The sequence below is a fragment of the Enhydra lutris genome, unplaced genomic scaffold (genome assembly GCF_002288905.1).
Source record: "Enhydra lutris kenyoni isolate GAN:26980312 unplaced genomic scaffold, ASM228890v2 scaffoldscaffold39, whole genome shotgun sequence".
Lineage (NCBI taxonomy): Eukaryota > Metazoa > Chordata > Mammalia > Carnivora > Mustelidae > Enhydra > Enhydra lutris.
Window position 1 is genome coordinate 26,301,895 of NW_019154123.1, and position 22,776 is coordinate 26,324,670.

A 22,776-nucleotide genomic window follows, 5' to 3' on the forward strand; every position below is an offset into this window, starting at 1 on the left:
GCTTGCATTCTCACCAACAGTGTAGGAGGGTTCCCCTTTCTCCACATCCTCACCAACATCTTTCGTTTCCTGACTCATTTGTTTTAGCCATTCTGACTGGTGTGAGGTGGTATCTCATTGTGGTTTTGATTCATATTTCTATCTCTATAGGTCTACCTGTTCCAGACATTGCATAGAAATGGAATCATGTAATATGTGTTCTTTTGTGACTTTTTTCACTCAGAATAATGCTTTCAGGGCTCATGTGTGTTACAGTGTGTATCAGCACTGCATTCCTTTTTATGGCCCAGTAATACCCCACTGTGTAGGTGTGTGTGTCCCATCGTATATTTCCATTCATCAATTGATGGACATTTGGGTTGTATTCCCTTTTTCATTATTATCAGTAATACTGCTATACACAGCATACCTAAGTTTTTGTAAGGTCATATGTTTTCATTTCTTGGGCATATCACTAGGAGCAGAATTGCTAGATCACGTGGCAACTCCATGTTTGCATCCTAGGGATTGTTCAGTAACCTCCTAACTAGTCCCTCTGCCTCTATACCCCCACCTCCACCCTTGCTATGAGGCTTATATGACCCTCTCTGAAAGAGTGCTTTCACCGTGTTTTTCTTCTATTTAAGATCTACAATACTTTATCATTGAGAAGCTTACCACCAAAATCCTGATTTTTTTTCATCTAGCTCGGCGCCATCAATGACCTAAATATACTTTGCTTATCTAACTGTATTTTTCATTTTTTTCTGGTCTCTAGGTGTGCATGCTCTGTACCATTCTGCATGGTCCCCATTATCACTAAATCCACAGTGATTCTTTCCTGTGGACTTTTTAAATATGTTTTCTGTTTGTAGAATGCCATTTTTCCAGCTTTGCACTCCCCCCACCCCCCAACTATCTTCTGAACCTCAGCTGAAGACTTTATCTCTCCTGAACCATCCGCCACTCTTGGACTAGCCATTCCTCTCTGTGCGTCTCCTTTGTTGCTATTTTATGTGCGTGGGTGTTCTCAGCCACCTGGGGTGTAAGGCCGTTGAGGCAGGGAACCACGTGGGCCCTTCGCTGCCCTTCACAGTGCCTACACCTTGGGGAGTGGAAGGTCATTTTGGAGGCAAGATGGAGAATGGACTAAAAAGAGGCTAGAGGCCCAAACTGCAGCTGGAGGTCATGGCCATAGCCTGGGCACAAATGGTGTGGAGAGGAAAGACTTGTCACCAGGGATAACACAAGTTAAAACAACTAACAGGGACTCCACCGTCTCTGGCCCGGTTGTGGGGGCAGTGAGAGGGGACTGAGGAATGAGGGAGGTGTCATGGGTCACAATAAGGAAGTTGTAGGGAATGCAGAGGGCACTCCATGCTGGGGTGGTTTAAGGTGGAGAGGAAGAGGGTGGAAAGGAGATCTGCCCTCTGAGCCCCGCTCTCTGCCTCCCCGTTTTCTCATCGTCCTGCTGTCCCCCCATGAGTGCCTCCGCTGTGGGTTTATTCCCCTTAATTCCACCCCACTCTGTCTATTATTGTTCTCCTAACTTCCTTTTGCCACTGTTATCCTTCCCGTGTCTTCTTCATCTCCATTTCTCTCACACAAATCTGCTTTCTCTCCCCTTTTGCCATTTCTCCTTTCCGCTATTTATGCATTCATCTGGGTCTCTCTTGTTTCTCTCCCCATCAAAGAACAGCTCCTCATAATTGTCTACCCTTTTTTTCTTCTTTCTTCTCACCTTGTATACTTCCTCCCCAAACACACACACATACACACACACACACACACACACACACACCCCTCTGTGTGTAATGGTGCCCATTGTCACCCCTGCAGGAGATACAGCAGCGGCATGGTCTGGCCAACTCCATCTCTTCTTACCTAATCAAGCCTGTCCAGAGGATCACCAAGTACCAACTGCTCCTGAAGGTACCTGCCCTCCCCTCTGTGTCACCCCCCTCCCACACTACCAACTCGGTCCGGGGAGGCCCAGCTTTGCCGAAGGATGGAACGGCTTCCCCCTCAAGACCTCGCCTCTACCTAGAGCAAAACTTCAGAGATGAACCCCACTGGCTTTGCTGCCTCCCAGACTGCATAAACTATCCCAGGAAATTCTGGGTGCTTATTTATTGGGGAACAGAGGAGACATGAGAACAGGAATAAGTCGTGACTCTTTCCACACCTGCCCACCACTGCACATCTTGGAGCAGTTGTCACCAGGGGCACTGGCTGACACGTGGGGCCTCACTTGGCTGCCCGGGCAGATTCCTCCTAGTGGCCCCTGCTTCTGATAGGATCAGGGGTCAAGGTCTTTGGGGCAGTGCCAGTCTACATAGGCAATAGAGGCCCAGGGTGGCACCTACCATTGCCTTAATCTCTGTCAAGACTATGAGGTTTCTAAGAGAAAACCCTCAAACAGTGCAGATTAAAACACAATGGCACTCTTGTGTCTGGAAGAGCCCATATGTTAGGTAAGGGTTCTTTAGGAGCCAAGGAAAAGATTCAGATTTTCTCCAAAATATTCTCTTTAAAATTTAAATAACCAAATGATATGAAATACTAGGTAATTTGGGCTGATTCTTCTTAAGGAAAGATACACTAACCATCTGAAAAGATGGCATTTCCCCCACAGAAAGCCTGGGAAATCGATAGTATAAGCAATTATGTAACACCGGTGTATACCAGTTCTCAAGGGATAAGGGTGGGGTTTTCCCTAAGTTTAATTATTTTGCTAGTGGCTCTTCAAATGCAGAGGACATCGGGGTAGCAAGAGGCGTGTTCTAAGTAGTGTATTTCCGGAGAAAATCTGCTGAAATTCAACTCACGTGTAGAGATGCTTGTGGAGTCTCACATATTCTAGCTTCACGGAGCCTGAAAACCAGTTTAGTTTCAAACCTAGGTTTCTACTCACGCTGGAGTGTGGCCCCTGCCCCATCAGGCCCCAGGGGTCTCCCTGCTTAGCCGCGTGGTTCCATGATAAGAGCAGGGCCTCTTCCCCATTCTGTGTCAGGACACAAACTAGTCCCCCCAACCCTCTACGGTCCTTCTGGCCTCTACCTTCAAAGTCCTCTTGCCTTATCTCTAAGAAGAGACTTTTTGGGCTTCTGCTTCCAGGCACTCAAGTCATCCAGCCCTGCAGAGATGCCGTAGAGAATTACCACGCGGCATCCTGCCCTTGGCCTTTACTGAGGCCTTGTGTGAGAAGTAACAATGTGCAGAGCACCTTGACAGTTTTAACAGAATTGCTTTTGAAGATGTCCTCTTTGTTTTTTCAAGTTCCTTGTATAAAGACTCACAAAACTCTCATAAGGCCTCAGAGTGGGGTACGGGTGTTCTCTCCAAAATCGTTGGTGTGCCCTCTACCTGTAAATCGCAAGAGCTTTTGCTCCTTCTTCGCCTTTGACTATCAGATAATTAGCCTTGAGTCCTGTTACAATGACTACAATGACTATATTGTTTCTACTTTGTCCTTAACCCAGATTTCTGTGTATAATCATCCCGTCCTTCCCTAGCCCATTTAATGCTTGACCCTTTCATGGTTTTTCTTGTACCAGAAGACTTTTTAAAATTCAGTTTTATGGTTATGAAATATAAGTATCGCAACGCCTTTTCAGGAGTCGGTGGGGCTGTAAATTAAAAAGTAAAACAAAAAAAAAATAAATAAATAAAATAAAATAAAATAAAAAATAAAATAAAATAAAAAAATAAAAAAAAAAATAAAAAGTAAAACAAAACAGAAACTCACCCATACACACTGCTGGTGCCTTAAATAAGTAAGATCCAGTTCTAAGAGAAAGATAGCTTTTCACCTCTCCCTTTGAATTCCTCGGGGCTGAGGTTCCCAGGATAGTCTTGTGACACACACAGGAGAAGGAAGGGAGGGTGGACAGGCCGCCCTGTATTTTGCTTTAGGCGATGGGAGGGGTGGGTACTAGGCCTTCATTCTGTAATTGGGTGTCTTAGGAAGAAATGATTGTGCAGGTAACTGAGAAGGGGAAAAAATGAAGTAGTGGGAATTGGACTGTGGAGAAGTTGTAAAATTATTGGGGAAAAAGGACTTACTAAGGTGATTAGGACTCATAAATGTGCTGATAGCAGAGTACCCGCTGAGTAAAAGAAAAATAGTTTGCTGAGCTTTTACTATAAATAAATAATGTGGGATTTATTCTCTCATTAAAGACAGTTTTATTCCAAATATATTGATATTTAATTATTAGTGTCCTCTGGGGCTCCTTGCTTTGGGTGTTGCATGAAAATAAAAACTGTATGTCAGTTGCTGTTCAATATTCTCCCTATAAATCTGCTACAGCTGTCCTTTTGGAGTCTAAATTAAATGTGGAGCCTTCTCCTTAATATCAACTATAACAAGGATCCAAGGAGAACTTTCTGGCTTTGCTAGCTGAGAGGACTTGCCACACTGCTTTGTGGGCCGGGGGACGGGCGGGTGTTGTCCAACCAATTAGTGTTTTCTGTTGCACACTGAATCCTATTTCATATTTGTCTCTTGTGCTTCTGCCTAGAAATTCCTTTGAGGATATATGAGAACAAGGTCAGGAGGGCGAAAATTAGGGAAGGGATGGGAGAATCAGGGAACTTCAGGTTGGTAGAAGTAAATGCAGGTTTCTGAACAATTTTTTCCTATTATACTGGCTGGAGCCAAGGACAGAGCTGAGAACGGATCACTTCTCCCTCGCAAACATGCTCAAAGTAGTTCATCTCTCCTTTGGACACTCAGAGCTCCCTTCTTCATAAGGGAATGTATCTGAGATGACACAAAGGATTGGATGTTCATGTCAGATGCTCAGTGATCAGATCTCTTACCAAGTATAAAGCTTGACTAATAATGTCAATGATACAAATAATCCCAAGGCAGAGATAAGTCCAGGACCACCAACAGCTCCAAGTCCTTTCTTGGAACTTCAGGAGGTACTGTGGCTCAGACCAACATACAGACCTTCTCAATGGTGAATGTTGTATCAGATCATTTACTCCGAAGAGAGCCATTTTGTTTATGAAATATACTAACTTTTTACTCAGATAGTGGCATAACATCTGTAATATTTTACAGGGAGCTATGCCCCTAAAGCCATGGATTCAGGTTTTTGTTACCACAAGAAGTCTTAGGCCCGGTAGATCCTACTGGAAGCATTCCATAGATAAGGACTCTCCTGCTAGCTAGCTAGTACCATTAGTTTATTTGCAGGAAGGTCTGACATTAACATGTTCACAAGATTTGATCTGGTCAACTTCTTTCTTTCCTGGAAGGCCATCTTACCCATCCACCCATACCCTGACTTCCCCTACCCCCTAGAAGGAGAGCGTATGAATTGCAGATCTGTTGCCTATTTCCTTCCCCATATCAAAATGAGCAAAATTTACAGTAACCCTCATAGGAAAAATAAAAGCTGACATTCCTCCGGGTTGGGGAAAATTATTTCAAATGGTCCTTATAATTTTTAAGAAAGTTGAAAAATTTCTTTTCTCCATAAAGCAGATACTATATGTCTTTTATGGAGGTAATAATAACCTAGTCTTCAATGAGGAATAAGAGAGGGCATGCTCTGGGAAGTCTCAGTGTGATGGAGGTCATGGAGGACAGGGTTGGCATGGCAGATGGAATAGTGGACTTGGAGTCTAGATTTAAGATTCAAAAAGGACTAGTCCAGAATCCCATCTACCAATCTCAGGTTAGGAACTCCTGACTTAGATGATCTAAAAATATTTTATAACTCTGAAACCCTGTAAACCTATAATGTCTGTAACCCCAGGTTGCTCCCAGTATGGTGCAAGTCAGCATTTAGGCAGCAGAGGGATGTAAATAAACATGGTGCCAGCCGTAGGCGTGCAGGAACATATGAGTGCTGTGCATTCTTTGCATGCCTGTTGTCTTCTCTTTTTGATTCCACACTACTGACCCTCTGTTTGTGTGCTGTGCCAGGAGTCCTCCCTTCTCCAGGAGGGGAACCAAGTGACAGAGAATGCCCTAGATTGCTGACTTCCAGTGCTGGGCATTTAAGAGTTGGGTTGAATTGAGTTAGTTTAGGTTAGATGGAGCTGTGGAAGTTCAGTCTGGGAAAAAATTGTGGTTGAATTCTTTGGAGAAAATATCCCACCCCACTCTCCTTATAGCTTAGAGGGAACCATTACAGAGAATAAAGCTGGTCTACAGTCACCTTGGTGGGTTAGGTGGTGGGAGGGTGGGGAAGCTGGGATAAATGGTTCTAATTGTGTCTGGACTTTTTCCCCCAGGAACTTTTAACTTGCTGTGAAGAAGGGAAGGGGGAGCTCAAGGATGGCCTGGAGGTGATGCTCAGTGTCCCAAAGAAAGCCAATGATGCCATGCATGTCAGCATGCTGGAAGGTAGCTGTCTGTCCTCCCAGCCTGTCTGGGGGAGCCTCCTCCTTTCCTAAGACCAGGGAGCTTATTTCGTGGGAGGGAAGTGGCATGAAGTCAGGCAAAGGGCAAGGCTGGAAGAGAGGAGAAATGGCAAGTGGAGGGCATGGGTCTTCAGAGCATTGGGCCTCAGGAGGTATGAGAGGAGCTCCACAGGGGCCAGCTCGACCAATACCTGCCTCCTGGTAGGACCAAGTTGTTTCAGGTACGTAGACAACTTGCTGCGTGTGAGGTGGTCTAGCACAGGCTATCTTCCTCACCCAAAATGTGCTAGAGCCCTGCCCCACAGCAGTCCTGTTCATCTGCATGGCACTGGCATTGTGTTGATCACCAAAATGAGTTGAAATCCTGCGTGCATGTAAATACACACACGCACACACACACACACGTGCCCCCATGGTCTCCAGCCTTATGCCCTTCTTCTTTCTATTGCAATAAAATATACATAACACAAAACTTGCCATTTTAACCATTTTTAAGTGTACAGCTCAGTGGCATTAAGTACACTGGCGTGGGTGTGCACTGCCCTTCTGCCCCTCCTAGCAGGTGAGAAAAGTCCAGCCAGACAGACCCGAGAGGACTTTGCCTAAGTACATGTAGTCTATGGGAACCATGCTCTTGGGACCCAGAGACTGGGTAGAGTGAGACTCCAACACAGTACTCTTACCACTGCGGAACAGACATGCAGATCTGCCAAGCCAGGGTGGGGTTGTGAGAGGAGCTCAGACTTGGCATCCCAGTCTGGCCTGGCAAACAGGTGCTGAGGGACAGGAGTGCCCTCTGCTGCAAGTCTGCAGACCTGTGGGCTGGGTTTTCTCCTCCCCACCCTCTGTCCCCACCTTCCGTCTAGAAGGCTCCATCTGGTCTCCCCACTTCCTGGGCCACCCTGAGCAGAGGAAGCTGAAGTTCTCTGTGCAGTTGAGCCCTGGTAACCTTCTTCGGACTGAGCACTAGGCATCTGAACATTCTCCTCTTGCCACAATTTCTCCACCCTGTTCTGTTGGCACCCATCCTTGTCCCCAGCCCTGGCTGTCCTCCCCTGCTAGCACCCTTCTCCTTCAGCCGGTCCCTGCCCTGTGTTCTGAATCCAGTTGCTCCAAGTACAGTCTGAGGACCAGCAATAGCAACACCTGGGAGCTTGTCAGAAGGACAGATTCCTGGGCTCCACCCCACAGCTACGGAATCCCAGTTTCCCAGTCTCCCTGCAGGGCAGGGGTGGGTAGGAATCTGGGTTTTGACCAGCTCTGTGGGTGATTCTTATGCATACTAAGTTTCAGAACCTCTGTTAAAACTTTAAGAGGAATAAATGTGACTGTTCAAGGCACGTGCAGTGCACAGTTTAGGAGCCATCAAAGGGAAGAGTCATAGGAATGGAATAAAAGAAATAAGCAGCGACAAATAAAGTGGAGTCAAGGGCACTCCCCTATCCTGCAGTGCTTGCCCGCAGCTCCACTCAGTGCTCTGAGTCGGTGGGAAGCTATAGGAAGAGGGGTACATGGGGTTTGCCCTTGCAGGAGGTGCCAGCCCATGCGGAGATGCCGCCAATCCTGGTTATGTGTAGGAGACCTGGTGTGGGAAGGGGGATCTGCTCGCTGTTCCCTAGAGCTGTCTCCTCAAGTTTTGAGGAGGCTCAGGAATCCGCTGAGAGGGGATTCCTCTCATTGTGAGAACAGAGGGCTCCTAGGGGAAACGTTTCCACGACGGGAGTGGAACGTGGCCCCCAAGTGGTGCTAGAGAAACTCCACTGGGCGGAAACGGTGTCTTTCAGGGTTCGACGAGAACCTGGATGTGCAGGGAGAGCTGATTCTCCAGGATGCCTTCCAAGTGTGGGACCCAAAGTCGCTGATCCGGAAGGGGCGGGAGCGGCACTTGTTCCTCTTTGAGATCTCCTTGGTTTTTAGCAAGGAGATCAAGGACTCTTCAGGACACACGAAATATGTTTACAAGAACAAGCTACTGGTAGGTGGGGCAGGTGGGGTCAGACAAGTCTCCCTGTTGTCCTAGAGCCCTCGGGCAGAAAGGGCTCTTGAACACTCAGCTCATCTCTCCCCTGGTGCCACACCAAAACCATCCTGGACAAATGAAAAGGCCTCCTATTTGGAAAGCTGCCCCCCTCGACTCCCCCTTCTGCATTTTAGAGCTCACCGGTCTTCTTGCTGTCTGCTTTTAGTGCCTCCCTCTTCACCCTCCCTCCCTGCCACCTGCTAATCTGGCAGGCGCCTGTAGGTCCTTTCATCCCAGGTAGAAGATCAAAGCGTCCAGTCTGTTGAAGTTTGATTGACAGAAGCCCCTCCCTCGGTCCTCTCCTCTTTGTTGCCTTTCCCTTCCCACCCCAGCCCTAAGTTCCCCACTGCCCTCCCCTTCCCCGCCTCTCACAGGCATTTCCTGTCTACAGACCTCAGAGCTGGGTGTGACTGAGCACGTAGAAGGTGATCCCTGCAAATTCGCCTTGTGGTCTGGACGCACCCCCTCCTCAGACAATAAAACAGTACTGAAGGTAAGTACTGCTCCCGGCCGGCCAAGGGTACAGGGTTGTGGGTAGCAGGTGGAGGGCAGAGGGCGGCGGCATCTTCTTGAAAGCTGGGGCCTGGAGACTCCACAGGGAGGGCAGTAGCCCACGGGTATTAAAAACCAAGTTCTATCATGGAAGTAGGCCTGAAATCTCAAAGATGGGTGGTCTCCTAAGTCCTTCCCCTCCTGTACACCTAGAGGGAAAAAGGCAGGGAACAGCCTGCTGGGCTGTCTCAGCAGGGCCCACTTAAGTATGTTCTGTCCTTATGTCCCCTTCAAGGGCAAGGACAACTGACCTTTTGACAAAAGGTACTGTGATTTGTTCCACATCCATCCAATGCTTTTTCTTGAACACCTACGTAGAAGGTATTCTGCCCAGGGCTGCTTGTAACTAAGTATGAGAGATGGACTCGTCCTCCAGGAACTTAGGTTCTAGAGCTCTAGTAAATCACGCTAGCTTAGCAACTGTGTTGATTGAAAGGAGTGTTGAGAAAGAGCTCTTCACCAGATGACAGCCTTAAGGAGTCATTCCAGCTCTCCAGAGCACACACAGCTTGGGATTCGGGGCTTGTGGTAACATGCATCTGACTGAGAAGTGGTCCTGCGGACGGGGCTCCCACCACACATTTGTTTATTGGGGTGGCTGCCACCCTGGAAGAGGTGGTATGACTGTGACAAACACTTCACATTGTTCCCTCTGAATTGTCGCCCAGCTCTAGCTGCCACGAGACAGAATGACCTGAAAACAATTCCACAAAGACAAACTAGAGATTCACGAAATGGTACAAGGGCCTTCAGTGAACATGTTTACAAAGCTAAACTCCCGGCACTGACTTTCAGTCAGCGCAGACCTATGTATGTAGCCATACTAGGGTTTAAATGTGCTGGCGTGGATCTGTACCACTTGGCAAATAGCCACTGCCTTCAGATACCCCCTTGCTACCCCTCCCAGTGCTGCCTAGAACTCCCCAGCCTCTAGCAACTGATGTGTTCATCCCTGCCCCAGCAGGGGACTTCTACATAGGCTCCAGCCCCAGACAGATGGCAGTATGTTTTTAGAAGATTTTTATGTATTTGAGAGAGAAAGACCATAAGCAGCAGGGAGGGCCAGAGGGAGAGAGAGAAGCAGACTCTCATTAAGTAGGGAGCCTGACACAGGGCTCGATCCCGGGACCTCGAGATCATGCCCCGAGCCAAAGGCAGACACTCAACCAACTGAGCCACCCAGGTGCCCCAGGGCCGATGTCAGTATTGGTCAGTGCCACACAGAGTATTAAATACTTTGACAATCACTCCTGTACAAGTCTGTATTGAGTATTGCGGTCTTAGCCCCATTCTAGTAGTTGAAGGAGTGTGTCCTTGGGATTGAAGAGTCATGCATGTAAAATGAGAAATGAGCTCCTCAAACATTTTGTGTCCTTGAAAATAATGGGATAAGCCTGCAGGACAAGAATGGAGAACGGTTTTAGGCAGGGCAAAAGGAGATGGGGTATTTACTCTTTCTCTCTGTGGCATTCCAGGCCTCCAACATAGAAACCAAGCAGGAGTGGATCAAGAACATTCGAGAGGTGATTCAAGAAAGGATCATTCACCTGAAAGGAGCTTTAAAGGAGCCGATTCAACTCCCCAAAACACCAGCCAAACAGAGGAACAATAGTAAGAGGTAACCAGCATCTCTCCCCCAACAAGCACTGCCTCACAGGCTCCAGGAGTGGGAGTGGGATCTCCCTCCGTTCCCACAGAGGCGGTGCAGTCTGCCGTTGGCGCCCCTCTCCATGAAGTCCCGTCTAAGATGAGGAGTCTCCGTGCTCGCTTCGGCAGCGCAGATACTAAGATGAGGAGTCTCCTCTCTGAGCATCTCACCAGTCACTGTCAGTTGCATTCAGCAGGGCTGCACTGAGCACCTCGTCTTTCACAGACACTGCTAGGTGCTCGGAGAAGAGAAGGGGAAGCACACGATGAGCCCTTGGCCTCGAGAACCCTCTAGTGGTTGTATCTCACACATGGAATAGACTCAAAGGACCAGTGCTGCCCGTGGAGACAGTAAATGCTGTAAAAATTCATTGAGAAGGGGCTTTAGGTGAGCACTAGAGAGAGAGTCCAGGGAAGGCTTTGAGAGGGAGGTAGGCCATGAAGGGACTGATTAGACAGTATGGAAGTTTTGTATGTGATTAGAGCAGGGGCTTGGTGTGATAGGCTTGTCACTGCAGCTCTTCTGTCCCCCCCCGAGTCCTCAGCTTCAGTTACCTGAGATAAGCAAGGTGATTGGGCAAAAGGGGACTGAGGTTTTGTATCTTCACCTCTCTGGTACCTTCCTCACTCCATTTGCCCTACACTGGTGGAAGACATCCTCAGTGTCTGTTTCTCAAATCTCCCTGTGACAGTCATCTACAAGGACTCTCTTAAAGGGCACTTCAAAAGAGAGCATATAAAAACATCATGTCAATACTGAAAAAAAAAAAAAAAAAGAAAATAGTTCTGGGGGTGATGGCCATTGGTGGTAACAGGCTTGCCTTTCCTTGCCTTTCCTATTCCTGAGTGGACTAAATCCCTAGTTGACCTTCTGGTGCCAGCCAGGATACATGGACCTGAGGACCTGCGGAGTAGCAGCATTAGTACAAAGGGAGTTGATAGCCCGAAGAAGGGTGTGACTGAGGTAGGGAGAGACACCTCCACGGGCTGGAAGCCCTAAGACCTGCGTGGCCAGGAAAAGGTCATCACTCAGTGCTGGAAGGACAAATCAGGGCTGCGTCGGGTAAGGGGGTATTTTCATTTTAGTTACCCATGGCCAGAGTCTGGGGGAGGGCCAGACTTAGTTTAGCTCTAGGGCCCTGCTCTGCTTCAGGAAGCCCCCGCTTCAATAAAGAAGATAGAGAGGAAATGGTCTAGGAACTCAATGTCCAGGAGCACGCAGGAGAGGACGGACATTTAGGTGAGGTTGGCTCAAGTCTCTCTGAGAAGGAGCCCCTTTCTGAACATCTGTAGATCACGAGATGGACTTCTCTTGGAAATGCCTCCCACCATTTCTCTGTCACTGTCCTGAAATAAGAGAGTGAAACCCTGGGCAGAGTCTGTGGAAAACAGTCGGGCTGCCTGTCTTTTCATTAGCTTTGGGCTCCCAGGAGGTGGGGACAGAGTGTGCAGAGGAGTGAATTGGCTTGGAGAGCGCCACCCCCACTCCTGGATGGGCTCCCCGCCGCCCCCAGAGCTGGCTTCATCTGCAGTGGACCAGAAGGGCCCACACTGGGCCAGAAGGGTGGGAAGTACCATGTACAGCCAATGCTCAACTATAGGCAAATGGCGGGGAGCCGCAGCCCAGATATCTAAAACAGCACATGATCCAAGAGGCCTTTATTCTTGGTTTGGAAATGCATCACATAATTTCGTTTTACTGCAGATCTTCCTTCCTATGAATGTGTGGCTTATATTATTAAAATAAGTTGGCCTTTCCCAACCCCGCAAGTGGTGGTGAGAAGGCTGTTGACCTCGAAGCCATCTAGGTAGGAGAAGACCCTTTTGTGGCTAGGAGCTACTGTGTATATACACATGGGTCACATGCATGCTCACCTGCACACACGTATCCACATACACCAGATGTGATTGTTGAGACTCTGGGAGGCGACTTTGTATATGGGGCCTTTTGCCCACGCAGTGTCACCCTCAGGCAGCCCGTTCCTAACGCCATGACCTCTACCGAAGCAGCATCAGAGGTGGGATTTTCAAAAGCCTCCGTGGGAAGAGCTGGCCCTCTTTGTGCTCATTTATCCAAGTCCTGGCCCACATCTCCTTCAGTTTTTCCCAACACGGACCATTCAGCCTTCACCAGTTCCCAGGCACCTAATCGCCCTCGGCCCTGGCTATGGGTTCAGTGTGGGATTGAGACCTAATTCTCATGCTGGAAAATCGAAGGGCCATGTGAGTGGGACATTGGTCCAGCGGCCCAGGAAGGGCTCTGCTTGCCAGGAGCACACTCAGGAGCTTATCTCACCGGGTGCTCAGGAACACAGCTGACTGAGGAAGCTGCTGTGCAGTCTGGGGTCTTTGCGATGGTGCCTTGGTCTTCTGTGTTGATAAGAAGTCATCACAAACAGCACGAGACCCACAAAACCCACCAAAATGAAGGAAGTAATCTCTTCCTCCATACCCAGGAGTTAAGCCTCCAACATCAGCAACTTCCCAAAGATTATTGCCCCTGGAATAATATCTTGTGTCATTTTCTTCATCAGGAGAAACACAAGTCAAAAGGAAAAAAAAAGTTCTGTTTTCTTTATAGACCAGCTATAAACTAGCCCCCATCCTCCTTCAGCATGCAGAAAAACTGTTTAAATACCTTGAACTCTGGGATTGTGGGCCATCACCCGGTCAGCTGGGTCAAAGCCTCAGTTCTAAGTGGAATGGACCTCTTCCAACTGCATGTTATAGACCCATTCCCAGTAAAAAAATAAATACATCATCACCTCCTCTGTTCCATGGGCCAGAGGAGTCATGGAGGGGCCATTTCATGCTCAGCTATCAGCATAGGGATTGCGTGCTTTTTAAGTACAAGAGGCGACATCTTTGAAAATCACAGAGGCCTGCTCCCTTTAGTGGGATAATTTTAGACAAATCCCTGCTAGAAAGTGCCGAGGCTCTGCTCTGCCAGCCCAGCTGGAAATCCTTGTGTGCTCTAAACCCACAGTGGTTCCCCCCACCCCCACCCCTGTTTTTTTTTTCTCTTCTTCCTGCAGGGATGGAGTGGAGGATGTTGACAGCCAAGGGGATGGAAGCAGCCAGCCAGATACCATCTCCATCGCTTCCAGGACCTCTCAGAATACAGTGGACAGTGACAAGGTAGGACAGTGTCCCTAGCTTCCTTCCCCTAAGACTTCTTGTTGGCTTAACCACCCCTGGAGAATTATCCCCAGAGGAACTTCTCCCACTATGGAGGCCAACCTCAGGAGCAGTTGTCTCTCTGTGCCAGCCAGAGTGGGAAGAGCAGGGCTGGAGGAGGTATGTCACAGTGTGGAGATGTTGTCTGAGGGGAGAGAAGACCAGGTGATCAGCCAGAACTCCCCCGTCACGGGAGTTAGCAGAAGTGACGAGGGTATGGCAAGGGGGAAGGGTGAGAGGGTCTGGATCTCCTGTCCCCTGGAGATGCCCTGTCTGGGCTGCTTGGGCGGCTCTGCCTCCTGGGAGGCTGGACCTCAGGACCCCTGAGGCTGGGATAGTTTCCTGAGACCTTAGTGGCTGTGACTGGCTCATATTTATAATAACTGAATCGGCTCATCTGAAGTTAGACCACAGAGATGCTGGTTGATAGGAGCCTCCTCTCTGAAGGGGCTCCAGTGGAAACTATGCCTTCCTCTGGCCAGAGTACTGGGGCTCAGTTCCTGAGGGGCAGAGGACCAAGAGGTGGTGTGGGAAGCAGCTTGGAGGGATGTAGTAGTCTTTTCAAGAAAGCCTGGTCACTTGGTCTCTCATATTTTGGAGCAAGTAAGCAGAAAGTAGGAGCTCTGAAGGAGAGTACGAGAAAAGAGAAGGTAGCAAAGAAACCCAGTGTATTTGTTCAAGTCAGGGAAAGAATTCAGCTGTCTAAATTTGCAGCGGGGTTGGGAAGATTTTAGTCTCCGACCCTACTTTCATTTGCTTACCCCAGGGTCATTGAGTATGAGATGATCTTTTGCTACATGTTAGTGATTTTGTGAATGAAGGGATGGATTTCCAAAGACGATTTGGCCCTAGTCTATCAAGACCTAGTGTGTTGGTCTAGTCCTTCAGCCTCAGGCAATAGGCTGTGTCCTTGCTTCGTTTTTTTGTTTTCTACGTTATCAGTTTTTTTAAGATGACCTGCATTCATTAGGATTTTTCCTAATTTTTTTTCCTTACTGGGGTGATAAATAAATAAATAAATAAAAGACTGTGCCCCAGACATTCCAAGATCACAGTGCTAAGTCACGATCTAGACTAGTATTCAAGAACATTCGAGGTAATTCTGAGGTAATTCTGTCTGATGTCCTGCCTTCAAGTTTCTAAGCCATTTTTGACTATCAGAGTGGATGGAAAATTGTTTTTTTCTACTTGTAAAAACATACAAAGAAAACTATTCCTGTACTTTCCTTTCTCCTCTGATCTGTTGTTTAGAAATGTAACCTAGAATATCCTATGAATGAGTGTTTCTTTTTAAACAGTCAGTGGGTGGGAAGCAAAATGCAATGTTTCCCATGTTCAGAGAGAGCCTCTTAGTCTCATGGTCTAGGGGTTCTGGCCCTTCCTACTGCTACTGCATCTTCCCACAGCCCTGACTTAGAGACCCCTGTGCTGGAGCCATGTGTCTTGTCTTGGGCGCCAGCCATTCCTTGTCTTCCGGCAAGGTAAGTGAGGCTAGATGAGAACACTTCCGATGGCAGGCATGTCACAATTTGTGAAGAATCCTGGTTACTTACATATTATTCTACAAATAAGGAAACTGAGTCCCAGAAACTGAGTGACCCACCCAGGAAAAATGCTAGTTCATGGAAAAGCAAGAACTAGAACCCAGATCATTCTGCTTCACTGTCATGCTTTTCTCTCACTCCAAAGGTCAAGGCATTGTGCTCCCAACGCTAAGATGAACTCAGCTGGTCAATCTTTCTGCACATTCCACAAAAACATGAGTCACATATTCTTGAAAAAGCACCCACCACGTGCCGAGCTCTGTGCTGGGTACCGTAGAGAGATGTGGGCTATTTGTTGAATGTGAATCTTTATTTGTGTAATTCTTGTTCGATGTGTGTCTTTCTAGCCAGGCCATTAAGACTTGATGAGGGCAGGGTCGTCTGTCTGCTTCACTGCTGTCCCTGGCCTGCAGCACACACAGAGGCTCAGGAAAGCCTTGTGGGATGAATGAACAGAGGGAACGCAGTCCCTGATCTCAGGAAGTTCCAGAAATCAGGAAGCAGCTAAAACAGGTGGTCTGAAAGCAGCCAGATATATACAGACGTTGTATTTTTAAATATGCTCAATTTTCCTTACCTCCAAGCAGAAAACTTTAGTCAGCTGGAGAATCTGGCTTGTTGGGAACAGGAGCCCCCAACTCCCTTCTCAGGCCCTGGGAAACATGGGCAGTGGGGTCTGGAGATGATGAGAAGATTCTGTGTTCTATAAAGAAAACCTGAAAAATCCACCTAGAAGTAGTAGTAGAGGGCCTGTCTGTGACCACGCACTATAATTTAGAATGTTCTTACTTTTCTGACACAGAACAGTGATAACAGGACAGCCATGTGTCCTTCCCCTACTTTCCCCTTTATCAGGGCAAGCCAGGAAGTGGTATCTTCGAGTTCAGAGATGTTCTCGACAGTGTTACATTTTCCCCTAACTGTACCAGAAGACCGGGAGACTGTTCTCTGTTGGTTTCCAAGTGGTCAGGTGAACAGACTCTGAAGATCAGCAAGGTAACAAAAATGGGCTGGCTCAGGGAAACCAAGCCATATTCAAGAGAAGGGCAAACAGGGGCAGCTGTGGGGGTGGGGGAATAGGGCAGAGTCCCTTTGCAGGGATCAGGGTCATCCTAACAATAGGTTTCTAGAAAAGACCCCAGTCTTCCTCTTCTAATCCAGAGGAACTAGAACAGTGGCACTGCTGTGCTGGCAGATGGGGGAAATGTCACCATAAAAGAGCCATGGCAGACCCACTTGAGGAGCTGCAGGGCCCTAGGGCACCTCTCCGATCACTTTGTGTGTATTTCGTGTGCTGTGGCGGGTGGAAGGAGTTTGTGCACACCCAGGTTCAAACCCCCCTCTGGCGGTTACCTTCTGTGTCCTATTGTGTGAGTTACTGCACCTTGATTTTCCTGTCTGCAAGACAAACAACCTGTTCGACATGCAGTAAGGGTTAATTTCCCACCATTAGCCAAGGGAAAAACCAAAGTTCAGACGCTCTGAGTAAGAGAACACAGTTACTTAACGAGCTGTGAGGAGCTACTTCTTGAATAGAGTTCTGCCCTCTTCCTTCATTAGCTAGTTGTCAGCAGGTTCTTCTCTGCACTGCACTCTGAGGGAGGTAGCCTCAACTCAGCTGTCTGTAAACAGAGCCACTCCACTCCTCTTTCCACTTGCTGGCCCTTAGGGTCTAAAACCTAGACATTCATTGTGAGCATTGGCTCACGGTTCATTTTACTAGTTAAATATTGTCAGGTATTCATTGTAATCCCCAAGTTGTACCATCTTGGGCCAATGGCAACCCCTGGGCTGGAAATATTTGAAGATGGTTATCTTGTCTTCTCTCTTAATCTCCTGTCTTTAGAAGTCCTCAGTTTCTCCAGCCGTTCCTTGTATTAATGTATTTGCATGCCCTCCCGTATCCTGGCTGCCTTCCTCTGGGTTTTCTTCAGTGTGGAATGATCTATTAAGTGGGGCCTCCAGAACTGTACCTAAGCCTGCAGGTAGTGATCGTTATAACTAGTACGAGTACCACTTCTTGTTCCAGGGCTGCTACGCCTAGCTTGGTCCCTGCCATGGTACCTGTGTCCTAGTGGTATTCATTGTTGGCTCTTGAGCACTCCATGCCTGCTTTCAGGTGGCACAGCTGATTTTAATAACCTGAGTGTTGGGATACTTTGTATCGATTGGATTTTCTCCTGTTTAGTTCCATCCCGGCATTCCAGCATATCAGCCGCATCTCCCAGCTTTATCAGATAAACATACCTTCTGTGGCTTCATCCCAGTTCTTGCTAGAAAGATAAGATTGAGGGCAGAAGACCAATGTCCAGCCCCTCTTCTCTAGAGCAGAGGATCTGGGGGTGGCTTCTTTACCTTGTGAATCTGTCTATGATGAGGAATCCGTCTAAAATTCCCAGTTCTGGGCTGCCTGGGTGGCTCAGTCGTTAGCATAGGCCTTCGACACAGGTCATGATACCAGGACCCTGGGATCAAGCTCCGCATCAGGCTCCCTGCTGGGCTGGAGGTCTGCTTCTTCCCTCTCCCACTCCCCCTGCTCGTGTTCCTTCTCTCACTGTGTCTCTCTCTGTCAAATAATAAAATCTTTAAAAAAAAATTTTTTTTTAATTCCTAGTTCTTCATTAAATGCTGACAAAACCAGCATGGGCACTTCAGGAACTAGCATTAATCACTTTCTCCCAAGTTACTTTGGTTTAACCCTCAGTGGTTCTGCATGGTTGAGCTCTCCCTTGTACCTGTCACATGCAAAAGTCTTATTGCTGTGAAAGCAAAAGGGGTGTGCTTGCTTTGTTCGATTGGGCTCTGAGACCCTTTCTCTTCTGCCCAAAATTATGCTCCTGTTCCCCTGGGCACTGTAGAGAGTTTTGCCTGTTTGTGTATTATGAAGCAATGCGACTTTGTAACCATACTTCAAAGAGATACAGAGTTATAGAATTCTAGGGAAGTGAGCCTGAGTAATGAGGCGGCAGTGAGAAAATCTTGTTTAACATGATGGATGTCTGCTATATAATTTCCAGCTAATAGTCCAGAAGCAGCCACCTGCACCGTGCTGGTCCCTGTGCGTCTGTTTACCGTTTAGGGTAGGCATGCTGGGGGTGCCCCATAAATGCTTATTGAATTGAACACTACACACCCATCCTAGCAGAGATACTCTCCATCAAAACATCACTATGAATTTCTAGACATGTCCAGGCTGGAGACAAGGAAGTTGAAATGAAATTGAGTTGCATATACTATTCTCTATAAAAATTCTAAGGGCAAAAAAATATCCCCTGACTATCCCGGGGCTGACTGTGTTTTAAGTGAAGAATTTCTGTAACAAGCTAATGTGATCTAAGATACGAGGTGGCCTGGTACTGGCAATGTGCTGAAGGGGGACAGGGAACTGTGTAAAGAAGCCTGGAGATTTCAGGATCGAATTTAATAGTTTTTAAACTGTACAGTCAAATCGCTTTAGTGGGTCCTGGCCAAAATGTCATTTCGTTAATTGGTAGGGAAGGCTCAGCTTAGAAACAGTGAGGGCCCAGCTAAGGGGAGAGTCAGAGGATGCCTACAGAGGATAGCTATAAGAAGTGATGGAGCAGCCCAGCTGCGGGAGCCTTCTGAGAATAGACTTCCCTAGAGCCTCATCTCTTTTATCAGAATTTGGTAATCCTGATGCCTGCACCTTGAGAGCACTTAGCAAGCCGCTGGGTGTAAGGGCTGTAGTCAGAGAAGGTTCTGCCCAGCCCCTGCTGTCATGCAATGACTCTGCAGGAAGGAGTGTCTGGAGTATAGGAGATGTGTGATGGGTCCCCATGTGCGTTCCCACCAGCCACTCCCATGCAAGAAAATGGACAACAGGCTTCCGAGAGTGTTAAGGGCTCACAGATCACTGGGTTTTGCCCCTGAAGAGATAACCAGACATCTGGAAATGTGGCGACTCAGCAGTGTCAGGACTAACGAACATGTTTTCATTTCACACGAGGTAGTATTGTTTGTTTGACAAATTCTTAAAAACCATCAAGATAGTACCCCCTCCACCCCGCCAAGGCTGAGTCTCCAGAACATGACTGGGACAGCTTGTTAGCTGAGACAGCTGTGTCACTGGAGCAGATGAACGCCCGCAGGAGATCCAGCCCATTAAAGGCTCTCTACTAGAAGCGAAAGAAGATGTGATAGGGCAATCCCTCGGCACTTCTGCTGCCCTGCCCTTTGTCTCAGTAGGACCTGAGAGCCCTAAAATATTTCTTCATAGGGAGAGATTCATGTTACATCCTATCTAGTAACAAAACACTTTCTAACCCCTGAATAAACGAGAGGAGTATATCATTGTCCTTCAATTACCAGGGTTGGGAGAGGCTGTGTCAGAAAACTAAACTTGACTTTATCAGCTGAGTGGTCCTGAGACTCAGACACAGCCCATCTCGACAGCAGGTCGTGGGTCAGAATTGCCATATGCGTCCTAAGTAGAGGCATCCTGATTCTGCTCAAGGACTCACTAGTCACTCTAAAGTGGGAAAAATGCCATCTCCACTTTTAGATTTTCAGTGCAAATGGTGGTTTTCTCCACAGTGTTCTGAATAAACCAAGCCCAGGACTAGGTTGGAAAATAGCTTTTGTTCTTAGTCCAGTACCTGTGGTAGGGGAGTGGGGACTGGTGTGGGGTGGGGGGCGGACAGGCAGAGGTGGACAAGGCCCAGCAGGGGATCTCCTGCTTCCCCAGAAACACTGCTTAGTCCTCTCCTAAGCAGCATTCAACACAGAAGCAATGTGCTGGCTTTTCAGAACAAACCACAAAATATGAGGAGTTGAGGTCGCAGATTTTCCTCTAAATGAGAAGTTCCTCAAAGAAATGACGGCTTCCAGCTGTTGCACCTGACCAACCGGTGTGAAACACACTTTGCTGGAACACTCAACCTGGGCTCACGGGGCAAAATCATGATGGCGCTATTTTACTTACTCTCTTGATTGCTGGCCCGTAGCTTAAAAAGCTGTCTGGAGAGACCCACTTTTAAAGTTGCCAGTCATCTGGAAAAGCAAGTAAGCTTCATAAGTGACAGCAGCCCACGAGCCGCTCGCTGGGCACGGGCAGATTTCAGGGAGAAGAGCCCAGAAGTGCCCTGAGGATGCTTAGAGCTCAGCAGCCACAGGGCATCTCCTCAGTTCTAGAGGCGATGGGGCCCAGAGATCTGTCACAGAAATAGGGGAACTGCAAAAGGGGATTTGCCAGTAGATCAGATCTGTGTGTGGTAGCAGCTGGGGCGGCCACAGGCCCGATCTGAATAGGGGTGAGTTTGGACCTCGGAGACATAGACGCTCAGGGAAGAAAGGAATTTTAGAGATCATCTATCCCTCTGCCATCATGGACGTGTTTAAAAGAAACAAAGTGACTCGCTCAGAGTCATAAAGCCGGTTAGTTAATGGCAGACCTAGGACTGAACCCTAGCTTAATCTCCTGCCTGTTAAATTGGATTAAAAACACAATACTTTTGTAGTGACCCTGATCATTTAACTTTCAGAACCTTGTAAGCAAAAACAACTATTGTTACCTGCTTCTCTGACAGCCTCTACACCCCCTGCCCTGGCCCGGGCCAATCTGTGATGACCCTAGGGAATTGCACGGTGGTTCCAGAGCCCAGCCAAGTGCCTCTGGGGCTGGCATGGGGCAGAGCAGGGAAAAATAATCTTCTTTCCAAAGGGAAAGATAACTTCTTTCCTTTAAGTACCAGGACCTATCACAGACTCTTTGATACCAAGAACTTGTGACTCACAGAGTGGCCTTGGTGGGAGAGGGATCCTGCCCTAGACAGAGTCTTCAGGCCTCTCAAGGCAACTTCTTGGTTGGGTTCTGGGAGCTTGGCAGTGAGCACTGAGTTGTGACAAGGCTGATTCCTGCCTCCCAGCTGCCTGGGAGCTGTGAGTCCTGCCGCCACCCGGCATAAAATGAACTCTGTTTTTAAAAACCTTGGTGGAAGGAGAAAGCAAATTTGAGAGGAAGCCAAGATGTTAAAGTGGATTAGCTGGCGACAGTCCAAGGCAAACAAGACCCAAGTGAGTATGCATCCTGCCGGACACCTCCTGGTCAGGAGGAGGGGCGTGAGTGGGGAGATGGCCCAGGTTGGGGGGCCGAGGGCAGAGAGAGAAAAGTGACGGCTCTCAGAGCAAGGATTTACTGGAGCATTCTGCACAGACCTCTTGGCATACCACTTGCCTTTTTGTTCTTCTGTATCAGTTAAAAGGCTCTTTCAGTACAAAACAAAATGTCTGTGAATGCCTTATTAAAGCTAATGGTAGGGGTGCCTGAGTGGCTCAGTTTAAGCGTCTGCCTTCGCCTCAGGTCGTGATCTTAGGGTCCTGGGATTGAGCCCCACATGGGGCTCCCCTGTTTCTTCCTCTCCTTCCGCCCCTCCCCCACCACGTGTGTGCTCTCTCTTTCTCTTGCTCTGCTCTCTCTCTCAAATAAATAAATAAAATCTTTTAAAAAATAAATAAAGCTAATGGTAGGGGACACAGGCTATGAGAAATACTGCTCTTAGCAAGCTGAGGTTGTGGATGACTAGCAGTGAAACCAGAGTACGGTGTCTGGTGGTGAGCCCTCCCAGCAGGTAAGAAAATTAACTCTTTCAGAAAAGTCAAGCAGAAATGTTGCTGGAAATGTGTATTTGGAGCCACAGCCATGAACCTAGAATGGGTGGAGCTGAGGAAGGGGGCCTCGAAGTGGTGGTTGTGCTTTTAGCTGGAGCTACCCAGAGCCGTGAAAACATGCCGTAGGTTCTCTGTGGCCACAGCGTGGGATTCTTGGGAAAAGCCAGTTGGGTAGGAAATGGGTAACTGTTACCCTGTTTCTTGGTCTTGAGTTTAGATCAGAAATGGTTGCTTGGGGTTTAGCTGCCTGTCAGCTGAGTGTTGCTTCCTCATGGCTGATGGCTGCCGCCCACCTGTGTGCCACGATCAATGCTGTGTAGTAGACAGAATGGGCGCATGTGCATCTCAGGGTCTGTGGCACTGGAGTGAGGTGAGGGATCCTTACTGCCAAAAAGCAGAGCCTTGTCAAGAGAAGCCCCTGTGAGCGCCCCCCATAGTGGCCCTCTCTAAGGAGCCACAGTGCGGATGGGACTTTGGCTCCAGGCCTATCCCTGGGGTGGTAAGCAGGAGATGCCTTCTGAGGGCCAGTGGCCTGTTCCTGCCCTGATCGCCCTTCCTATTGAGAGAAAACTGCCAGAAGAAGATGCAGAACTATGCACAGGAGACCTGTGAGAGGTATCCTTTCCCTCATTTCAGGCAGAGCCTCAGCCCTACCTCTCCGTCTGTCCATTCTTCCCCCCAATGTGGCCCTGACCATGCTGTGTATCAGGGCTGGGGGGCAGTGTTCAGCCTCCCCAGATGTAAGGGCTGCGAGTTGAGTCTTCCCAGTTCAGAATGTCCATCTTCTGTCCTTTTTTTAATGCTCTCCTTGGCTCTGTTTGAACTTGGTAATTGCAGGGAGATACACAC

The 22,776-nt window shown here is 48.1% G+C and overlaps 1 protein-coding gene across 1 annotated transcript in view; it reads left to right on the forward strand.

Moving 5' to 3' along the window:
• Positions 1 to 22,776, forward strand: part of LOC111154975 (kalirin) — a 288,438-nt gene that overhangs the window by 251,794 nt on the left and 13,868 nt on the right. The window contains exons 28-33 of the mRNA XM_022514930.1: positions 1,819 to 1,911; positions 6,232 to 6,343; positions 8,145 to 8,335; positions 8,772 to 8,873; positions 10,408 to 10,550; positions 13,615 to 13,717. Of these exons, the coding sequence (XP_022370638.1) occupies positions 1,819 to 1,911; positions 6,232 to 6,343; positions 8,145 to 8,335; positions 8,772 to 8,873; positions 10,408 to 10,550; positions 13,615 to 13,717 (744 nt within the window). The remainder of the gene's footprint in view (positions 1 to 1,818; positions 1,912 to 6,231; positions 6,344 to 8,144; positions 8,336 to 8,771; positions 8,874 to 10,407; positions 10,551 to 13,614; positions 13,718 to 22,776) is intronic.